A 21353-nucleotide genomic window follows, 5' to 3' on the forward strand; every position below is an offset into this window, starting at 1 on the left:
AGATCACAAGTAGGCAGAGAGGCAGACAGAGAGAGAGAGGAGGAAGCAGGCTCCCTGCTGAGCAGAGAGCCCGATGTGGGGCTCTATCCCAGGACCCTGGGGTCACGACCCGAGCCGAAAGCAGAGGCTTTAACCCACTGAGCAATCCAGGCGCCCCTAAAGAGGTTTTTTTTTTTTTTTAAGTCTTTCTAATTAATACCATATTGACATTAAAGTTCTTACCCTTCTACTCAAAATGGCTTCTCTGCATTTCAAATTTAGAATCAAAAAGAAATAAAGGGAATACCTTTTTAGTCCATCTTTTTACTCCATTATATCCTTTGGTTACCAGCTGTCTGTGAAAAAAGCTGTTGAAGAAGTGAACCTAGAAGAGACATCAAATACAAGCACCCAGATTATATTAAGCTGTGCACAGATTTAACTTCAAAAGAAAATGGAAATTTAAAAAACCCTTGTATGTAAGATAGACCAAAAAGTGAGGGAAAGTTTCTTCTATAGAAAACACATTACATGATTCAGAGAAGATTCTGTTCCAGATTTTCTTGGAACAACGGTGTTCTATAGTCAGAACTGGGACAGTAAATAAATAAGATCACCTAAATCTAAGCAAGTGGAAAAGCAACCTGACAGATCTCTCCAAATCTTGTGATAAAACTGAAAGAGGCTAAGAAAGAATGAGGTTAACATTACCTTGTACTCAAGGGATATGGCTTACAAAATGAACACCCTCTAAGGACATGGATTTGCAGACTCCTGCTGTCATAACAACTACTAAAAGGCTTTTTTCTAGCACTGAAATTTCTGACTTATAAATTAGGATCAGCTCAACTGAGAGAGTAAGCATCTTGTGGTCTTAAACTGTTCACTCTAACTCTGACTCACTTGAGATGAAAATACTTCCCTTAGTTGAGGTTCTCAGGTTGTGATCACCAGATCAGCAGTATCAGCATCACCTGGGAACTTGCTAAAATGCAAATTTTCAGGCTCCACCTCAGACCTCCTAATGAAGAAACTGAGGGTAGAGCTCAGCAATCCAGAAGATCCTAATGCACATTTGTTTTTAGAACTCTGCAGCATAAGATGTCAATAAAAAGAGCTTCTTGCAGCTATTTCTAGAACAGTGATTCTCAAACTTCATGTGTATCAGAATCCAGAGGGCTTATTAAAACACACACACACACACACACACACAAACACACACACAAAACTGTTTACTCAAAAACAAAACAAAACAAAACAAAACACACACAGATTGCTGGGCCTCACCTCCAGTTTCTGATTTCGTAGGGGTGGGTTAGATTTCAGAATTTTTTATCTCTAGTAAATTCCTAGGTAATGCTGATGCTGCTGGTCTGGGGACTACACTTTGAGAACGACTACCTTAAGTAAGTATCCTTTTAATCCAATGAAGGTTCAGAATTAAATGTAAAAGTAATGAAGGTAAATTATATCCTTGAAACTAATACTTTTTTGTTAAAAATCATCTATATGTGTTTAGGTTTAAACCTTCTGGTGATGATGAGAATTTTACATAAAAGAGAATCCAACAGACTAGCCTCATGATTCCAATTTATTTTTTATTTATATTTATTTTTAAATTCATATTTATCTATTTATTTATTTATTTGACACAGAGAGAGACAGACAGGAAGAGAGGAAATATAAGCGGAGAGGGAAAGAGAAAAGGCTTTCTGTTGAGCAGGGAGCCCAACTTGGGGCCCAATCCCAGGACCCTAGGATCATGTCCTAAACCCAAGGCAGACGCTTAACGACTGAGCCATCCAGGCGCCCCTCATGATTCCAGTTTAAAATGGAAAACAGATTTGTGGTTTTAATGGGAAGTTATATGACATTTTGTCTATATTCACAGTGTTGGAATCTCAGATGCGTTATATCTACCTGTATAAATTATTAGATTTATAAAAGTTTATAAAGTACTTGGAAAGGTTTTCTATGTTGAACTCAAAGGCTGCCCATCAGGCAATCTGCATATTCAGAAAAATTAAATTAAAAAAATAATTTTAATAATATCTAAGTTCTTATGAGAATTTTAGAGTTCAAGGAGGGGTTTTGGGGGGGGTTGGTTTTTTGTTTTAATTTTTTTTCTTTTTTTGTTTACAATTTCTCTCATTCATTCATTATTTGACACAGAGGCAAAGGGTGGGGAGAACAAACACAAACAGGGGGAGCAGCAGGCAGAGGGAGAAGCAGGCTCCCCACTGAGCAAGAAGCCTGATGTGGGGCTCAATCCCAGGACCCTGAGATCATGACCTGAGCCGAAGGCAGCCACTTAACTGACTGAACCACTCCAGTGCCCCAGGTTTGTCTGTATTTAAACAGAGTATCAAAGATTAATCTACAAAAAAAGTGATAATGAATACTACTATATTAGATCCTTAAAGAGAACGAAACTTTAAATTAAAAGCTGAAAGCAAATAATATATCCCTTTTGTGTATCTCCCCACTGTTAAAAAAGAGACAGCAAGCCCAAAATGGAATCTAACTTAGTGTTGACTTCTGCTTAGCCCATGTCACCAAACCCAAAATACCTAATCTAACTACAACTTCACTCTCTCTCAGAACTGCAGAGTCTTAATAGAATTACCTGGTCAGCACTACTGAGGTAATCTGCTTGTTAGACCCTGTCTTCCCCTAGAGGAAGGTGACTTCGCTGCAACCAATCTGCTCTTTGCTAATAACTTCATTGTCCTGCCCCTTCTGCCTTGTAAGTCTTGTATTCTGTATGGCTCTTCAAAGCTCCATTTTACCTGTTAGTAAGATGCTGCCCAGTTCATGAATCATTTGAATAAAGCCAGTAAGATTCTTTTTTTTTTAATAATTTTTTTTATTTTTTATAAGCATATATTTTTATCCCCAGGGGTACAGGTCTGTGAATCGTCAGGTTTACACACTTCACAGCATTCACCAAGGCACATACCCTCCCCAATGTCTATAACCCCAACCCCCTTCTCTCAACCCCCCTCCCCCCAGCAACCCTCAGTTTGTTTTGTGAGATTAAGAGTCACTTATGGTTTGTCTCCCTCCTAATCCCATCTTGTTTCATTTATTCTTCTCCTACCCCCTAAAGCCCCCATGTTGCATCACCACTTCCTCATATCAGGGAGATCATATGATAGTTGTCTTTCTCTGCTTGACTTATTTCGCTGAGCATGATACCCTCTAGTTCCATCCACGTTGTTGCAAATGGCAAGATTTCATTTCTTTTGATGGCTGCATAGTATTCCATTGTGTGTATATATACTCATTTTCTTGATCCATTCATCTGTTGATGGACATCTAGGTTCTTTCCATAGTTTGGCTATTGTGGACATTGCTGCTATAAACATTCGGGTGCACGTGCCCCTTTGGATCACTACGTTTGTATCTTTAGGGTAAATACCCAGTAGTGCAATTGCTGGGTCATAGGGCAGTTCTATTTTCAACCTTTTGAGGAACCTCCATGCTATTTTCCAGAGTGGTTGCACCAGCTTGCATTCCCACCAAGAGTGTAGGAGGGTTCCCCTTTCTCCGCAACCTCGCCAGCATCTGTCATTTCCTGACTTGTTGATTTTAGCCATTCTGACTGGTGTGAGGTGGTATCTCATTGTGGTTTTGATGTGTATTTCCCTGATGCCGAGTGATATGGAGCACTTTTTCATGTGTCTGTTGGCCATCTGGTCTTCTTTGCAGAAATGTCTGTTCATGTGCTCTGCCCATTTCTTGATTGGATTATTTGTTCTTTGGGTGTTGAGTTTGCTAAGTTCTTTATAGATTTTGGACACTAGTCCTTTATCTGATATGTCGTTTGCAAATATCTTCTCCCATTCTGTCAGTTGTCTTTTGATTTTGTTAACTGTTTCCTTTGCTGTGCAAAAGCTTTTGATCTTGATGAAATCCCAATAGTTCATTTTTGCCCTTGCTTCCCTTGCCTTTGGCGATGTTCCTAGGAAGATGTTGCTGCAGCTGAGGTCGAAGAGGTTGCTGCCTGTGTTCTCCTCAAGGATTTGGATGCCATTAAGATTCTTAAATGTACTCAGTTAACATTTATTTCTTAATATCTTTTTAATTTTTTTTATTTTTAAAAGATTATTTATTTATTTGACAGAGAGAAAGAGAGAGAGAGGAAACAAAAGCAGGGGGAGTGGGAGAGGGAGAAGCAGGCCTCCCACCAAACAGGGAGCCTGATGTGAGTGAGCCTCAATCCCAGGACCCTGGGATCACAACCTGAGCCGAAGGCAGATGCTTAATAATTAAGCCACCGAGGTGCCCTCTTTTTTTTTAAGATTTTATTTATTTATTTGACAGACAGAGATCACAAGTAGGCAGAGAGGCAGGCAGAGAGACAGGAGGAAGCAGGCTCCCCACTGAGCAGAGAGCCCGATGCGGGGCTCGATCCCAGGACCCTGGGATCACGACCCGAGCTGAAGGCAGAGGCTTTAACCCACTGAGCTTAACACCATTTTTAAAAAAGCCTCCTTGGGGTCCCTAGCTGGCTCAGTCAGTGGAGCATGTGATTCTTGATCTCAGGGTTGTGAGTTCAAGCCCCATGTTGGGTATGTTGGGTATAGAGATTACTTAAAAAGAAAATCTTAAAAAAAAAAAAAAAAGTCTCCTGAAGAATCAGCATACCCACTTTGAAACTAACATGAAGAAAATGATAGCATAGGACTTTTTTATACTAAAATATTGTAGAGAACTTCTGTCGAACTCTAGTACCTAAACAAGGCAAAATTGAACACTTTTAAAAATCTAAGGAATGTCGGGGCGCCTGGGTGGCTCAGTGGTTAAGCCTCTACCTTCAGTTCAGGTCATGATCTCAGGGTTCTAGGATCGAGCCCCATGTCTGGCTCTCTGCTCAGCAGGGAGCCTGCTTCCCCTTTTCTCTCCGCCGGCCTCTCTGCCTACTTTTGATCTCTCTCTCTCTCTGTCAAATAAATAAAAATCTTTTTTTTTTAATTTTTAATTTTTTATAAACATATATTTTTATCCCCAGGGGTACAGGTCTGTTAATCGCCAGGTTTACACACTTCACAGCACTCACCAAAGCACATACCCTCCCCAATATCCATAACCCCACCCCCCTTCTCTCAATCTCCCTCCCCCCAACAACCCTCAGTTTGTTTTGTGAGATTAAGAGTCACTTATGGTTTGTCTCCCTCCTAATCCCATCTTGTTTCATTTATTCTTCTCCTACCCCCTAAAGCCCCCATGTTGCATCACCACTTCCTCATATCAGGGAGATCATATGATAGTTGTCTTTCTCTGCTTGACTTATTTCGCTGAGCATGATACCCTCTAGTTCCATCCACGTTGTTGCAAATGGCAAGATTTCATTTCTTTTGATGGCTGCATAGTATTCCATTGTGTGTATATATACTCATTTTCTTGATCCATTCATCTGTTGATGGACATCTAGGTTCTTTCCATAGTTTGGCTATTGTGGACATTGCTGCTATAAACATTCGGGTGCACGTGCCCCTTTGGATCACTACGTTTGTATCTTTAGGGTAAATACCCAGTAGTGCAATTGCTGGGTCATAGGGCAGTTCTATTTTCAACCTTTTGAGGAACCTCCATGCTATTTTCCAGAGTGGTTGCACCAGCTTGCATTCCCACCAAGAGTGTAGGAGGGTTCCCCTTTCTCCGCAACCTCGCCAGCATCTGTCATTTCCTGACTTGTTGATTTTAGCCATTCTGACTGGTGTGAGGTGGTATCTCATTGTGGTTTTGATGTGTATTTCCCTGATGCCGAGTGATATGGAGCACTTTTTCATGTGTCTGTTGGCCATCTGGTCTTCTTTGCAGAAATGTCTGTTCATGTGCTCTGCCCATTTCTTGATTGGATTATTTGTTCTTTGGGTGTTGAGTTTGCTAAGTTCTTTATAGATTTTGGACACTAGTCCTTTATCTGATATGTCGTTTGCAAATATCTTCTCCCATTCTGTCAGTTGTCTTTTGGTTTTGTTAACTGTTTCCTTTGCTGTGCAAAAGCTTTTGATCTTGATAAAAATAAATAAAATCTTAAAAAAAAATTTTTTTAAGGAATGTCAGGGATAATTGGATGGCTCCGTCAGTTAAGCATCTGCCTTCAGCTCAGGTCATGATCCCAGGACCAATCCCCCATTGGGCTCCTTGCTCAGTGGGGAGCCTGCTTCTCTCTCTGCCTGCCATTCCCCCTGCTTGTGCTCACTCACTCTCTGACAAGTAAATAAATAAAAACATCTTTTAAAAAAAAAATCTAAGGAATATCAAATAAATACATAAAGTTTAAAAATCTCATTTTAATACACAAGGATTCTCTCTCCTGAAGAAGAGTAACTTTGTACTTACTTTGTCTGGGACTGCATCCATTATCAGCTCACCATACATATTAATGACCTATAAAAAGTCAACATAAAACCAGCTTACTAACCCTATACAATTCATAACATCCCACACAGAATGAGTAACACTGACAATTTACCATTTGGATACTGGGGTTAGTAAATGAATCTCTTCAGTAAGGGTAAAGAATCTTTGATTCTAAAAGATAACTGTGAGGCCAACCCAAAGATTAATTATATTTTATGGTCCAACATCCTCTGCAACTTTTCCACACCAAGAACCCACAATATACTAACCTGGTCATTCAACCAATTCTGACCATCCAGAGTTGCCAGATCATCCATATCCAGCATGTGCTTATTATAGAAGATGCGGAAGTTGCATTTTTGATGTCTGGCCCGATAGTTTGTTATTTCTCTATTGATAAATGGTTTTCTGAAAAAGAAAGATTTTGAAAGAAAAGAGACATGAGTTCTACTCAATTTACTGCTAAGTCTTCTTTTTTTAATTAAGAGAAAAGTCATATATACCAACAATTTTATTTTCAAGGGCTTAAGCATCATTGACAAACCTATTAGAAAAGTCTTCATTAAAGACGTCTTTTAGTCTTCCAAGGACATCTTTTTCACTGAGTGGGACCAAACTGCCATACTTCTTCATAACCTCATCTAGGAATCCTTAAATAAAGGAAGAAAAATTACAGTGGAAAAAACATTTCCAGAAAAAGTCATTCTCCCAATACTTGACCTATACATGACACTTACCACACATTTAACCTATAATACCAGATTATGCTACAAAGAAATATTTTAAAAGTTACATTTTGTAAAGGATAAAATAAAATAGATCAGGCCTTCACTATTCCAATCTAAAGAGAAATGCCCAGAGAACTCCTCTACTTACTACATGGAATGCCTCCTGATACATGAATCAATTAATAAAGTCAATTAGATCTTTAAATTTACTCCATTGAATTTTTTTTTTTTAAAACGTGGCCAATCCAGATGATTTTCAAGAAACAAAAGACTGTATCAGTTTGACATTGGTGGAACATAATAGGAGCCAGCAGAAGATACCCCTCATGAACTGGATGTTAAATGACCCATCAAGCCATAAAGTTAACATGTACAACAGCACTCCACCAACAAATAGAAATGAGATTCTGGACCCAGTTCCAGCATGGGGGTATGTTCCTCCCACCCATAACACGAAGCAATTCTTGGTACCAGCAGGCAGTCCGGAAATTCAACTCAAGTCTGATCCTATCTAGGGATGCCTGGGTGGCTCCACTGGTTAAGTATCTGCCTTCAGCTCGGATCATGATCCCAGGGTCCTGGGAGATTGAGCCCCTCATTGGGCTTGCTGCTCAGCGAGAAGCCTGCTTCTGCCTGCCACTCCACCTGCTTGTGCTCTCCCTGTCAAATAAATAAAATCTTAAAAAAAGAGAGAGAGAGAAATGCCTGAAGGTAATATTTTGCATTGACTTTTTAAGCCACTGATGCACTATTAGAGAGGGAATCGCTAGCTGAAATAAAGACTGACATCCTTCAATAGCCTAACCTTAAAGATGAATCCTATCTCCTGAAGAGTGATACCTAAAGGGTTTAATCACCTGGTTAAATGTCTATTACATTTGGTGACTGAAGGCATTATCTTTTTAAAAATCACAATTACAATTTAATTGTTGAGATCATTGTCACTGTGTTCTTTGGTAAATGTGTGTAAATTTCACATAGCAAGGGACAAATTCTAAGGCATTTTTAACATCATACAATTGGGTAGTGTTACTATACTTCTGATACGAAATAACCCTGTAAGGTGAACTGGGTAACAACCAGGGAGGCACATTTTAAGAGGGGAAACAAGGGTGACCTTGGCCAGAATATAGGATAGTCTTCAGGTGGCTTCCCAGAGGATCCACTGAAGAAACATACCTGAAAAAGTTGTAGGAAAGTAGAACCAGAACATTATTTCTAGGGAAATACAAAGAAGCTGAGGGAAGGCTGAGAGGCTCACAGAAGTGCTGACTTACGGTATTTATTCATTGATGCTGAATGGGCAGAGCAACAACCTAGTTAACCCTCAGTCTGACAAGTCTACTGAGTTAAAATGGGAAGAAAAGATACAGTTAGCCACTTACTTTACCCAGCTCCTTTTTCTCCCTTTCTAACTTCGGAGAATGGCCTCTGATACACACTGATACAAAAGGACAAAAAAGAGCACAACGAAGTGACTGCCCCAGGAGTGGAGTGGTATATTTTGTGGGTCTTTCTGAGGATGGCCAGACCAGGGTATGAAAAACCTATCTTCCTTCTGTTAGTCTCCCACCAGAAGGCCCCCAATTTGAAACACTTAAGAGCAAAGATCAGGATATAGTAAAGAGGGAAGAGTGCTTGTTTGCCTGGTTCTGGTCTGGGCTTTAAGCATACAGAAACAGAAAGGGAATCCCTTGTTGCAGCTTGATAAAAGTAGGAAGTAAGGATTTAGGGTCTCTAAACTAGAAATAGAGCATGCAGTTGCCTGTGTTTACAAGATCCTATAGTTACCTAAGAACAGCCTTGTGTCTACTGGGGAGAATGAACCCACACAGAAGATAAGGAATCCCAACATTTGCGATACTGCATTTGAGGAACAATTTTTATACAGAATAATGCCCCTGATAACAAAAGATTAAACATTAGGCCCAGCACCCTTAATTGAGACTCCTCAAATAAGAGAGCAGTTTCCTCTAGCAAGGGGATATGGACCCCAATTCCAAACTAGTATCACAGGAAAGAGGTGTCCTTGCTAACAGTTTTATTATCTATGGATAGTAGTGTTTTGGGGATTTTAAGTTATTATATATTTTTCCTCTTAACTGTATTTTGGTTTTCACTTTCAGATGATAAACAAGGATTTCCAATGCAATAGAAAGGCCCTGCCTGCATCTTCAAGGAGAACCCTTCACAAAGATAAATAAATTTCACTGGGACCAGAAGTAAAATGGCGGTCAAAGAGCACTATCATAAACCAAGCACTAATACATCTCATTTCATCCTTATAACTACCCTGTGTTAGCATCCCTACTTTACAAATGGATACAGGAACCTTAGGGAGGTTAAGGAACTTTCCCAAGTACCCTTAACTAGCATATGGCAAAGTGAAGATTCTGATTGTGATATAGTTATAGGACTGCAGAAAGTGAACCACTAACTATTATGCTGTGCTACATCCAAAGCAGAATACCTATTATCTTTTCTCTACAAAAGCAGCTTGTTTTTCCCTTTGAATACCCATTGGCCATTTCCCTTCATCTTTCCCTTTTAATACCCATTGGCCAAGAATTACCCAGAAAACTTCTTAAAATGAGAATTAAATCCATTATTCTTTACCCACTTGCATTCATGAAACTAATGAACCAAAAGGAAAAAATGCATCTGGTATGCACAATTTCTCTTACTCCCAAAGTGCTAAAACATCAATGTGACCAAGAAACAAAGGATCAAATGTTAGGAAAAAACAAAACAACAAAAGCTACAATTCAAATTAGAGTCCATCCTACAAGTACGAAAGGTACCAATATGGTTCTTTTCCTCACTGGCTGCTTGAAGCTTGGCCACCATCATGAATCAAACAGTAACTTTCAGGACAACGAAGTTCATGACCAACCTACTACTTCAGCAGAAACAAATGGTCACTGATGTTCTTCACCCCAGAAAGGCAACAGTAGCTAAGACAGAAATTCACAAAACAGCTAGCCAAAATGTATAAGACCACACCAGATGTCATCTTTGTATTTGAATTTAGAACCCATCTTGGTGCAAGACAAGTGGCTTTGGTATGATTTATGATTCCTTGGGTTATGTAAAGAAAAATGAACCCAAACAGACTTGCAAGACATGGAGTATATGAGAAGAAAAAAAAAAACCTCAAGAAAACAGCAAAAGGAACACAAGAACAGAATGTAGAAAGTCAGGGGGACAGCAAAAGCCAATGTTGGTGCTGGCAAAAAGGAGTAGATTCTGCAGTGACTTATCTGTGAAGACTGTGCAGATTTTTCATGAGAGGATTAATAAACTAAGAACTTAAAACAAAAAGCCCCCACAAAAGGTAATAATATAAAAAACACAACCTGTTTTTTCAGAACAACCTGTTATTTCAGAAGTTAAATTGCTCATTTTTTTAAAAAAAGATTTTATTCATTTATTTGACAGAGATCACAAGTAGGCAGAGAGGCAGGCAGAGAGAGAGGGGGAAGCAGGCTCCCTGCTGAGCAGAGAGCCCGATGTGGGGCTCTATCCAAACACCCTGAGATCATTACCTGAGCCGAAGGCAAAGGTTTTGACCCACGGAGCCCTAAATTGCTCATGTTAAACGAACTCTGTAGGACAGTTTTTTCCTGAGGTAACTGCCGGGTCACATCCTGCTGTGAATATGGAATGGAGTTCATTGGGCAAACAAGTGGTTACAAGAAATGTAACCACTTGGTTCTCAGAACAAAATACAATACCCATGTCAGAAAGATCCCATCAAAAACATGGAAGGCATAGGACACCTGGCTGGCTCAGCTGGGAGAGCATGTAACTCTTGATCTTGGGGTTGTAGGTTTGAGCCCCACACTGGGTGTAGAGACTACTTAAAAACAAAATCTTAAAATAAGAAAGGCATGGAATATCTAAGACTAACCTTAAGGAATGTGCAAACCTAAGTAGAAATCGCAAAATTCTAGTAAAGGATGTAAGTTAATAAATGGAGTAATTCTTTATTTTTAGACAGAAAAATTCAATAGTGTAATGAATGCAATTGTCCCTAAATTAGTCTAAAAGTGAATGCAGTACCAATCAAAAGCCATTATTTTTATTAAATTGAAAAAAACAGGGATGCCTGGGTGGCTCAATCATTTAAGTGGCTGTCTTTGGCTTTGGCTCGGGTTATGATCCAACGCTCCTGGGATGGAGTCTTGCATGGGGCTCCTTGCTCAGCGGGGAGCATGCTTCTCCCTCTGTCTGCCACTCTGCCTGCTTGTGCTCACTCTCTCTGACAAATAAAGAAATTTAAAAGAAAAATCTAGAAAAAAACAAATCTTGGGACCAAAATGTGCAAAATTCCTAGAAATTTTTGAAAAGGATTAAAGAGGAGATGTGAAAAAGGAGGGCAAGAGAGGAGAAGGCAGGCCCAGTCCCACCAAATTATAAAACAAACTTGGTGTAATGAAAGCAGCCTAGTGCTAGCATAGAAATAGAAAAACCAAGCCCAGAAAGAGACCCCAAAACGGAGCAATTCATAACCACGAGGAAAAAGATGATTTACTCAATAAATAGTATTAGAACTATTAACTAAATATTTACAGTTGGAATTAATTTTGATGTGAAGAATGCAGTAGGGATCCATCTTTACTTTTTGCCAAATGGCAAAATGTAAAAATAACACACTAATAGTCTAGAAAAAAACAGGGTTGAACATTTTTATAACCTTGAAATGGCAACAAGCTTTAATTTTAAAATTAATTTTTTAAGATTTTACTTATTTATTTGACAGAGATCACAAGTAGGCAGAGAGGCAGGCAGAGAGAGGAGGGGAAGCAGGCTCCCCGCTGACAAGAGAACCGGATGTGGGGCTTGATCCCAGCACCCTGGGATCATGACCAGAGCCAGAGGCAGAGGCTTTAACTCACTGAGCCATCCAGGAACGTGAAAATTAAATTTTTAACTATTTAAATTTTATTACTCATTACGTTTATGTGCAGGATTTTAATGTTTATGGAGTCAAACTGGTTTACTGCTTTTGAGTTTCCTATCATGCTTTAACATGTATTATCAATGTGAGATTATAAAATGGTCTCTCTTGTTTAACAGCTTTACTGAGTTGTGATTTGCACACACACACACACACACACACATCACTCCCAAAGTGTACAGTTTTTTGTTTGTATATTCAGAGCTGTGCAACCATTACTACCACCTAATTCAAGAACAAGTGCATTACTCCACTAAGAAAATGTGAACCTGTTACTAGGCACTACTCATGGTTCCCTCTCTCCAGCCCCTGGCAACTATTAACCTTCTTTCTCTATCTCTGTATTTGCCTATTCTGGACATTTCTTTTCTTTTTTTTTTTTTAAAGATTTATTTATTTATTTGACAGATAGAGATCACAAGTAGGCAGAGAGGCAGGCAGACAGAGAGAGGAGGAAGCAGGCTCCCCGCTGAGCAGAGAGACTGATTCGGGGCTCGATCCCAGGGCCCTGGGATCATGACCCGAGCCAAAGGCAGAGGCTTTAACCCACTGAGCCACCCAGGTACCCCAACATTTCAAATCAATAGAATCATATAGTCTGTGGCCTTTTGTGCCTGGCTTTTTTCACTTAGCGTGTGTGCAAGTTGATCCACACTGTGTACAAGTTTGTGTGTCTGTATTTGTTTCTAATTACATTTTTAATCCATTTGGAATAACTGACATAGGAATCTACTTCTTTTCCTTCCGAAACCAATTTTATGCAGTATTTAATACAATTAAGAAGTAAATTGTAGTAAGTACAACTGGCTCATGATAAATCCACTGCAATCCACTGCAGTGAGCATACTGCGCAGTTACACTGGAGGAGAGCCAGCATGCACCATACCGTGGAACTTAGTATTAGCTAATGCTATAGGAGTCAGTTAAAGGAGCATCTACTGTACTGATTGTCTCACATGATTCTTATTCTAATTGCTTTATTAATCCTGATTAATGAGGCTCCTTTATTTGTTGAAATTGTCCTTTTCATTGTGCTGGCTTTCCTCAGATATTTGGTGATCAACTGTAGGCTTATCTGCACTTGGGTAATTTGCTGATGTGGGGAGGGCTGTGATGGGCAGTAGCTACTGCTCTGCCTTGAACTCTTTCCAGTGGGCATGGAAATACTAAGCAAACCCCTAAAATGGTTCTTCAGGTTCTTTTTTCCTTCAATCTATTAAGATAATTATTTTACAGATCACTAAGTGTACATTCTGTAGAGTAAAACCTTTTATAGATACTTAATGATTAGGAAAACAAAGTGTTCAGAATTATTTAAACTACCAACAAGTAATGCTCCTACCTCCCCAGAAAAAGCCCTTTGAGGGGGGTGCCTGCGTAGCTCAGTTGGGCATCTGACTCTTGGTTTCGCTCAAGTCATGGGATCAAGCCCCACGATGGGCTCCACATTCAGTGGGGAGTCTGGTTCCCCTCTCCCTCTGCCCTCTGCCCCTCTGCCCCTGTGTGCATGTGCGCTCTCTAAAGTAAATAAATCATTTTAAAGGTAAAAATGACATATCTTTCCAGATACAACCTATACAAATGCACGTGCGCAAATATACATGTACTTATCCTATATGTATGCATCTCTCTCTTAACAAAATGGTATCATCCAGTTTTGCAACTTGCATTTTTTCTCTTATATAGACAGCTTTCAGTTTCAAAATACAGACTGAATGTTTTCCTTAACAGCTTCATAGTATACTACTATGTGGATATGCTGTAACTTATACTTCGATAGAAATTTTTTTTAGTTGGCTCCTGTTTTTTTACTACCAGGACAATACTATAATATCCCTGTAGAAATATATTCATATCTTGGATAAATTCCAATAAGGGGAATGGGTCAAAGAGTGATACTGCCACACTATCTTCCAAAAATGTTTACATCAGCTTACTCACGGGGCAGATTTTGACAAGAAGACTTCTTAAAGTAGGATGTAAAAAGTTGAACCCATAAAGACAGTTAAGTTTCACAATGAAGAATTGATAATTTTCTTTAAGCAAAATTACCACACACTAAATCAGGGTACTTTTACCTTTGGAAAGGAAAAATTTAAACTCTTGTCACATTTATTTCATTTTATAAGATTTTATTTATTCATCTGACAGAGAGAGCACAAGCAGGGTGAATGGCAGGCAGAGGGAGAAGCAGACTCCCCAGTGAGCAGGCAGGCTGATGCAGGGCTCAATCCCAGGACCCTGGAACCATGACCTGAGCCAAAAGCAGATGCCTAACCAACGGAGCCACCCAGGTACCCTGCTTATGACATTTATAGCTAAAATTTAACATTTTAGAATGATGCTAAGGTCTAGGAAGGTGGGAACCAATGTTTCCCACTCCCTGCCACATTCTTAGAACTAACAAAGTGCCTGCCATATAGGAAATTCTCATATACCGAAATAAATAAAATAGAAATAACCCAATCCAACAGAAAAATAGGCAAAGGAAAATATATATAAACAAAAAATGGCCAAGTAACACAGAAAAAGATGTTCAAACTTTAACTTAAAAATGCAAATCAAAACAAAAACAAAAAACAACACAAACAAAACACAAATCAAAACAACTCCTGGGGAACCTGGGTGGCTTAGCTGGTTAAGCATCTGACTTCATTTTGGCTTAGGTAATGATCTCAGTGTTGGGGGACTCCTCACTCAGTGAGGAGTCTGCTTGGCATGCTCTCTCTCCCGCAGCCCCACCCCCACCATGCATGCACACACATGCCTCTCTCAAATAAATTAATAAAGTCTTAAAAATAACCCAAAACTCTCATGAGCTAGAGGGTTAGTAAAGTTTAATAAGTGTAAATAAACTCATTCAACTTTCTGGAGAGTAATTTCACAATTCTCTTAAAAGGGTGTTCTTTTATCATCAATTCCACTACTACAGATTTAACTTACAGAAAAACTTATCTAAATAGAAGTAAACAACTGGAAGTAATACAAATATCTATCAACGAAGATTTAAATTAGGGAACATTTAGGTCATACAGCAATATAGAAGGCTTCAAAGAGAACTAAGTGCTTTAAAGGGAATCTATGGGTGGAAGGAAAAAACAGGACTTTAGACAATGGACTGTAATTGTGGGCTGGAGGTTGGGGGAGAATAAAGAAGAGTGCATACCAGAAAGGCAGATGGACAGCTGCTCATCATCCACTGGAGAGGCTTTCTGACTGTTCTTCCCACTTCCTGCTTGATTTTCTAGTTTGAGTCCACTGCATGTCAGGGGAGCCTCCAGTGGACTTTTACAGTAAGGGTGGTCCAGCAACTTAGAACTAAGAATGTTCTGCTTGAGAGATCCATCCTCATCCATCTGGCATGAGCTCTCATTCTGAACAGGCTTTTCAGACACAGGCCCATCTACTCTACTCACAGATTGATCTGCCCCACAGACTGACAGTTTTACTCTGTCATCACTGACAGTACTTGTCCGATTTTCCTGACCCAGAGTCGTGACTTCTCTTTCGGTTTCCGAGATAAACATGTTACTAGAATGATGTTCTGGTAAGGGAAGGTCATGAATCAGCTCTGTACACTCCCACTTAGGAGAGGAACAGGGTGACTGGTCCCAGGTATATGTGGCAGTGCCATTCTGTTGCTCAGGGAATGCTTCATCTAAACTAAGCTCCTTGCCCAAGAAAGGGCTTCCTTTAGTGTGGCCATCAGGCACATGAGAGTTCTTTCCCTTCACCACAGCATTGCTGTCCATATCTGGAAAGTATGGTTGATGCCGACAAGAAGGGTCTTTAGGTTCTGGGGAAGGGAATGGGCTGCAACTGCCACCCTCACCGTTCTCCCTAAGGGTCTCTTGATGGTCCCCAGTGACCTGCACCCAGCTTCGCTGGGCTTTTTTTAGCTTGCAAACTTTGCTTTTTGTTCTGAAGTGCTGGGATCTGAGAATCCTGTACCGAAATCTAATCATGGATAATTTCTCATACATCATAAAAGGAGATCCTTTTATTCTTCTATGTTGGTTAAGTTGAAACTTTTTTGGAATCAGGGGTCCCCCATTCCTGTGGTGCTCCAGACCTTGGCAGCAGCCATAACAAAAGCGCTTTCTCTTATGGTTGCTCAAGGTGACCACAATTGTGCCACTCTCACCTGGACTTTGGCTCTCCCCATTGAACTTCATAGGAAAGTCAGAAGCTTGTGGCTCCGTCCTAGGTCTGTGACCATTGGCCTGACCTAAAACATTACTTCCTGGTAAGTCAGCAACTGTCTTCAAGACACTTTTCTCTCCACAGTATTCATGGTCAGAGTTCTTTGCTGAGGACAGCAGCCTCTCTGCCTGGAGTCTTAAAAGGGTCCTTGAGGAGGAAATGAAGTGTTTAGAGTCTTTTCTTTTCACTTTAGAGGACAAAGTACTAACATTTTGAGCAGCCACATGGGACTTTGTCTTAGCAAAAAAAGGTGCATCCTGGATCCACGTTTTCTGGATTTGAAGGGTCTTCTTTCTGCAACGGAAATGCCTCAACTGCCTGCTCCAAGTACTTGGCCTTCCCAATTTGGCTTTCAGAATGCATAAGTGTTGGTGAAAGCAGAACTTCTTAAAACCTCCAAACCCTGTATTCCATTTCTCAGAAAAGGCTAAATGAATTCCTTTCCTCCATAGAATTTTCTTCTGTTTTTTCATTTTTCTGATGCATAATGAGATCTTGATGAAGCTGAGAGAAAGAAGAGAGAGAAAAGTTACTTTTATTCTAAAATTAAGGTCATAAAGATTTAATCACAGCAATATAAGCTACAAAATTCAAAGAAAAATAAGAACATATAAAATTCAATTTAGACTATCAGACCCAGGGGCACCTAGGTGGCTTAGCAGGTCAAGTGATGGCATACCTTCAGCTGGGGTTACAATCCCTGGGATCGAAGCCCCATTGGGCTCCATGCTCAGTGGAAAGTCTGCTTCTCCCACCCCCCTGCTCACTCACTCTCTCAAAATAAAAAATAACAGACTATCAGACACAATGAAATCATTACCTGATCAAGGTTTTCCCCAGAGTGAAAACTGGAAACACATAAATACTCTCACATGACCCCATTTAGTATAGCTGCCTCTGACATAAATTTCAAGAATCATTTCCACCAGTTTTTTATGGAGTGGACAGGGTAGGGAAGCAGAAGAGAATCTTTAAGTGTTGGCACTGCTTCTCATTAGCTAAGTGATTTTAAGTCACCCAAATTCTGTGTTCTCACTTGTAAATTAAGGGATAGGGAAGGAAGGAGGGACCACATACCATTTAAGACTGATTCCAGGGGCACCTGGGTGGTTCAGTGGGTTAAGCCTCTGCCCTTGGCTCAGGTCATGATCCCAGGGTCCTGGGATCGAGCCCCGCATCAGGCTCTCTGCTCCACGGGGACCCTGCTTCCTCCTCTCTCTCTCTGCCTGACTCTCTGCCTACTTGTGACCTCTGTCTGTCAAATAAATAAATAAATAAATAACTCTGATTCCATATTGAAATACTTTGTTCCATACATCACATTTTAGAAAGAGCAGGTACTTTGGGCTGTAAAGAGACATGCAAAAGCATATATTAAATAAATGCAAGCAGTAACAGTACTTCAAGAGGGAGACCAGCCTCCTCTTCGTCAGTCAGTCAGAAACTCTGAGTGACCATGCAGGGACAAAAGTCCATCAGGTGCTTTCACACAGTTAGGGTTTGGGCTCTTAAGTAAAAAGCACATGTGCATACGTGCACACACACACACACGCACGCACACACAAGCTCTGGTAACACACTTATTAGGAATGGTAGATAAAAATGATAGTCAAAACCAAGCAGGATTTCCCCTCAGATTTAATAAGATCCACTACTAATGAAGGCTCTTCAGCATAGAAGGAAAGGTGAGAGCCGCTAAAGATGGGACAGAAACAATACAAGACTATGAATCAAAAAAACAGTACTTTAATTTCAGCTTGCCAATAACTTAAAGATTTTATTTATTTATTTGTCAGAGAGAGGGAGGGAGAAAGACAGCAAGCACATGAGCAGGAGGAGCAACACGCAGAGGGGAAAGCAGGCTTCCCGCCAAGGAAGGAGCCTGAGGCGGCACTCGATCTCAGGACCTTGGGATCATAACCTGAGCTGATGGTAGATGCTTAACTGACTGAGCAGGGGGAAGGTGAGTTATTGTTTAATGGGTACAGAGTTTCAGTTTAAGAAGATGAAAAAGCTTCTGAAGATGGACTGTGGCCATGGCTGCACAACAATGTGAATGTATTAATGCCACTGAACTGAACTTTATACCTAAAAGTGATTAAAATGGTAAATGTTATGCTACCTATATTTTACCACACTAAAAAAAAAACAAGAAGGAAGAAAAAAAAACAATACTGTCTACAAAGAAAAAAAGAATAGGGGTGCCTGGGTGGCTTAGTCAGTTGGGCGTCTGCCTTCAGCTCAGCTCATGATCCCAGAGTCCTGGGATCGAGCCCCTCATCAGGCTCCCTGCTCAGTGGGTAGTCTGCTTCTCCCTCTGCCAATTGCCCCACCTGTGCTTTCTCTCTCTCACTCTCTTTATTGCAAATAAAAAAAAAAATGTTTAAAGAAAAAAAATCCAGTGAAGGGAAAAAAAAAGAATAGGTTATTATATTTTTTTAAGAAAGAATCACAAACAATAAGGGGACCTTGGAAATGTAAAATAGAATTCAAAAACTCAACAGAGAATAAAGGGCTGGGGCGCCTGGGTGGCTCAGTTGATTAAGCATCCTTTTCAGCTCAGGTCATGCTATCAGAATCATGGGATCAAGCCCTGTATCAGGGTTTGTCCCTCTGCAACTGCTCCTCACCTAGCTCTCTTTCTCTCTCTCTCTCAAATTTCTTTTTAGGGTGGGGAAGGGTGCCCAGGGGACTGCCAGTAGGGCAACCAACTTGATTTTGGTTCAGATCATGATCTCAGAGAGGTGAGACTGAGCCCCACATCGGGCTCCGTGCTCAGTGGGGAGTCTGCTTGAGGTTCTTCCCTCCCCATCTCTGCCCTGACCATCCCCCTGCACATGCTCATTCTCAAATAAATAAATAAATCTTATAAGAAAACAAAACCAAAAAAGCCTGATGGAAAAATGGGAAAAAGACATACGGAGACAATTTGCAAATAAAGATTTTTAAACAGCCCTTAGACATAAGATGTTCAACTTCACTCAAAAGAAAATGGGCAAAGAGGTGGTTGGGGAGTTGCCCAAAATGGGTGGAGGGACACGTCAAAAAGGTACAAACTCCCAGTTATAAAGTAAGTCAGTCATGGAGATACAATATGCAACAGTGTGACTATAATTAATAATGCTGTACAGTATATCTGAAAGTTGCTGAGAGAATAAATCTTAAAAATCCCCATCACAAGAAAAAAAACTTGATTACCATATATGGTGGTAGATGCTTACTAGACTTACTATGGTGATCATTTTGCAATGTATACAAATAGCAAGTCATGTTTTACAACTGAAACGGATATAATGCTAGATGTTAACTATACCTCAACAAAAACACTGGCAAAAATTATCACAACACATTCTGTTGGTGGGAGAAAAGAAACTTTCATATTTTGCTGGTAGGAATACAAACTAATAAAACCCTTTTGGAAGGGAATTTGGTAATCTAACAAAAGGTAAGTATTTACCTTTTAATCCAACAATCCCATTTTTAGTCATTTATCCTTAAGATACACCTCCAATATTAATGAAAATACATAATACAAAGTTATTCACTGCAACACTGTAATTGCAAAATACTGAAAACCTACAAGGACAGTACTTGAATAAAGTAGGGTTCTTCTACACTACTTCTTCTTGAGTAAGTTATACTTCTACATGAGTAAGTTCTGAAAGAATAAAGATGGGGCATCTGGCTAGCTCAGTAGGTAAAGCATGCAACTCTTAATCTTGGGGTTGTGAGTTCAAGCCTCATGTTGGGTATAAAGATTACTTAAAAAGCCCCTGGGTGGCTCAGTGGGTTAAGCCGCTGCCTTCGGCTCAGGTCATGATCTCAGGGTCCTGGGATCGAGTCCCACATCGGGCTCTCTGCTCGGCAGGGAGCCTGCTTCCCTCTCTCTCTCTCTCTCTGCCTGCCTCTCCATCTACTTGTGATTTCTCTCTGTCAAATAAATAAATAAATAAATCTTTAAAAAAAAAAAATATATATATATTAGAAAAGAATAGGGGCGCGTGGGTGGCTCAGGTGGTTAAACATCTGCCTTCTGATTGGGTCATGATCAACCTGGGTTCGAGCCCTGCATGGGATCAAGCCCCTGTTTCTCCCTCTCCTCTCTGCTTGTGCTCTCTATCTCTGTCACAATGTCTCTCTCTTAAATATAAATAAAATCTTTTAAAAAATTAAAAAAGAAAAGAATAAAGAGGAACTCTATGAACTAATATGGAATGATTTCCAGGTTAGGTGAAAAAAGTAAAGGTCAAATCAGTATTAATAGTGCGTCACCAAGACGGTGGCACACAGACACCAACTATAAGCTCAGGGAGTTCACAAAACCACCCTCAGGTCTGATAATTTGTCAGAACGACTCATAGAACCCACTGAAAACTATTATATTCATAGTTATGGCTTATGAAAGCTAAAGAATATGGATTAAAATCGGCCAAGTGGAGAAGCACATAGGGCAGAGTCAAGAGAAGTAACAAGTGTGGAACTTCCAGCTGTCCTCTTACCATGGAGTAGAACAGCTTTAACCTCCTGACATCAGTGTATGACAATACTGCCAGCCAGGAAAGCTCACCTGAGCCTTGATATCCAGAGTTTTTATTCGGGGATTTTAAGCAAAAGTGATTGCCCACATGATGGAGCTCAGTTTTTCAGCCCCTCTGGAGATCCGCTGATGCCAAAGTCATTACTCTAAATCATTCCACTGGTCTTTCTGTCATAGCCAACCCCCATCCTAAATCAAGCAATCTGTTAGACTGTTGGTATCCAAAGTCCTCAGGCAAATACAGACATTCGAATCAGATATGACAATCCAAAGCCTTCGAGATTATTTCCCAGAAGCCAAGGATAAAGGATTTCTTTTCAGGCAAGGTTAAATTCTTTACCAAACAGCCACCTTTCATAAAAGAAAAAATAAGAAAATAAACCTGTATCTGCCCTTTTGTGCTCCACCCAAACCCTTCCGCCAAAATAGACAAAAAATAAAAATACAAACATGAGAATAAACCAGAAAGTAATGAGAACATATAGGGCAAGGGAGATTCACATCTCCCTTGAGATGTTCCCAAATGAACAAGAAAATGGTAGAGGGACAAGAAAGGAGTGGCACTTCTCTAAAT

The 21353-nt window shown here is 40.1% G+C and overlaps 2 protein-coding genes across 8 annotated transcripts in view; one reads left to right on the plus strand and one right to left on the minus strand.

The window, feature by feature from the left end:
* The window catches only part of NCBP2 (nuclear cap binding protein subunit 2), a 32652-nt gene extending 22958 nt beyond the window's left edge, over positions 1-9694 (plus strand). For all 4 annotated transcript variants that reach the window (XM_044252079.1, XM_044252082.1, XM_044252083.1 and 1 more), the window contains one exon: positions 9206-9694. Coding sequence is in view for 1 of the 4 variants with exons in the window: in XM_044252082.1 (XP_044108017.1) it covers positions 9206-9209 (4 nt within the window). In the remaining 3 variants the exon portion in view is untranslated. The remainder of the gene's footprint in view (positions 1-9205) is intronic.
* Positions 1-21353, minus strand: part of SENP5 (SUMO specific peptidase 5) — a 61778-nt gene that overhangs the window by 14572 nt on the left and 25853 nt on the right. For all 4 annotated transcript variants that reach the window (XM_044252077.1, XM_044252076.1, XM_044252075.1 and 1 more), the window contains exons 2-6: positions 15206-16746; positions 6896-7001; positions 6621-6759; positions 6331-6378; positions 287-364 (exon numbers count right to left, since the gene is read on the minus strand). In XM_044252077.1, the coding sequence (XP_044108012.1) occupies positions 287-364; positions 6331-6378; positions 6621-6759; positions 6896-7001; positions 15206-16715 (1881 nt within the window). In that variant the 5' untranslated portion in view covers positions 16716-16746. The remainder of the gene's footprint in view (positions 1-286; positions 365-6330; positions 6379-6620; positions 6760-6895; positions 7002-15205; positions 16747-21353) is intronic.

Source organism: Neovison vison, chromosome 6 (assembly GCF_020171115.1).
Source record: "Neovison vison isolate M4711 chromosome 6, ASM_NN_V1, whole genome shotgun sequence".
NCBI lineage: Eukaryota > Metazoa > Chordata > Mammalia > Carnivora > Mustelidae > Neogale > Neogale vison.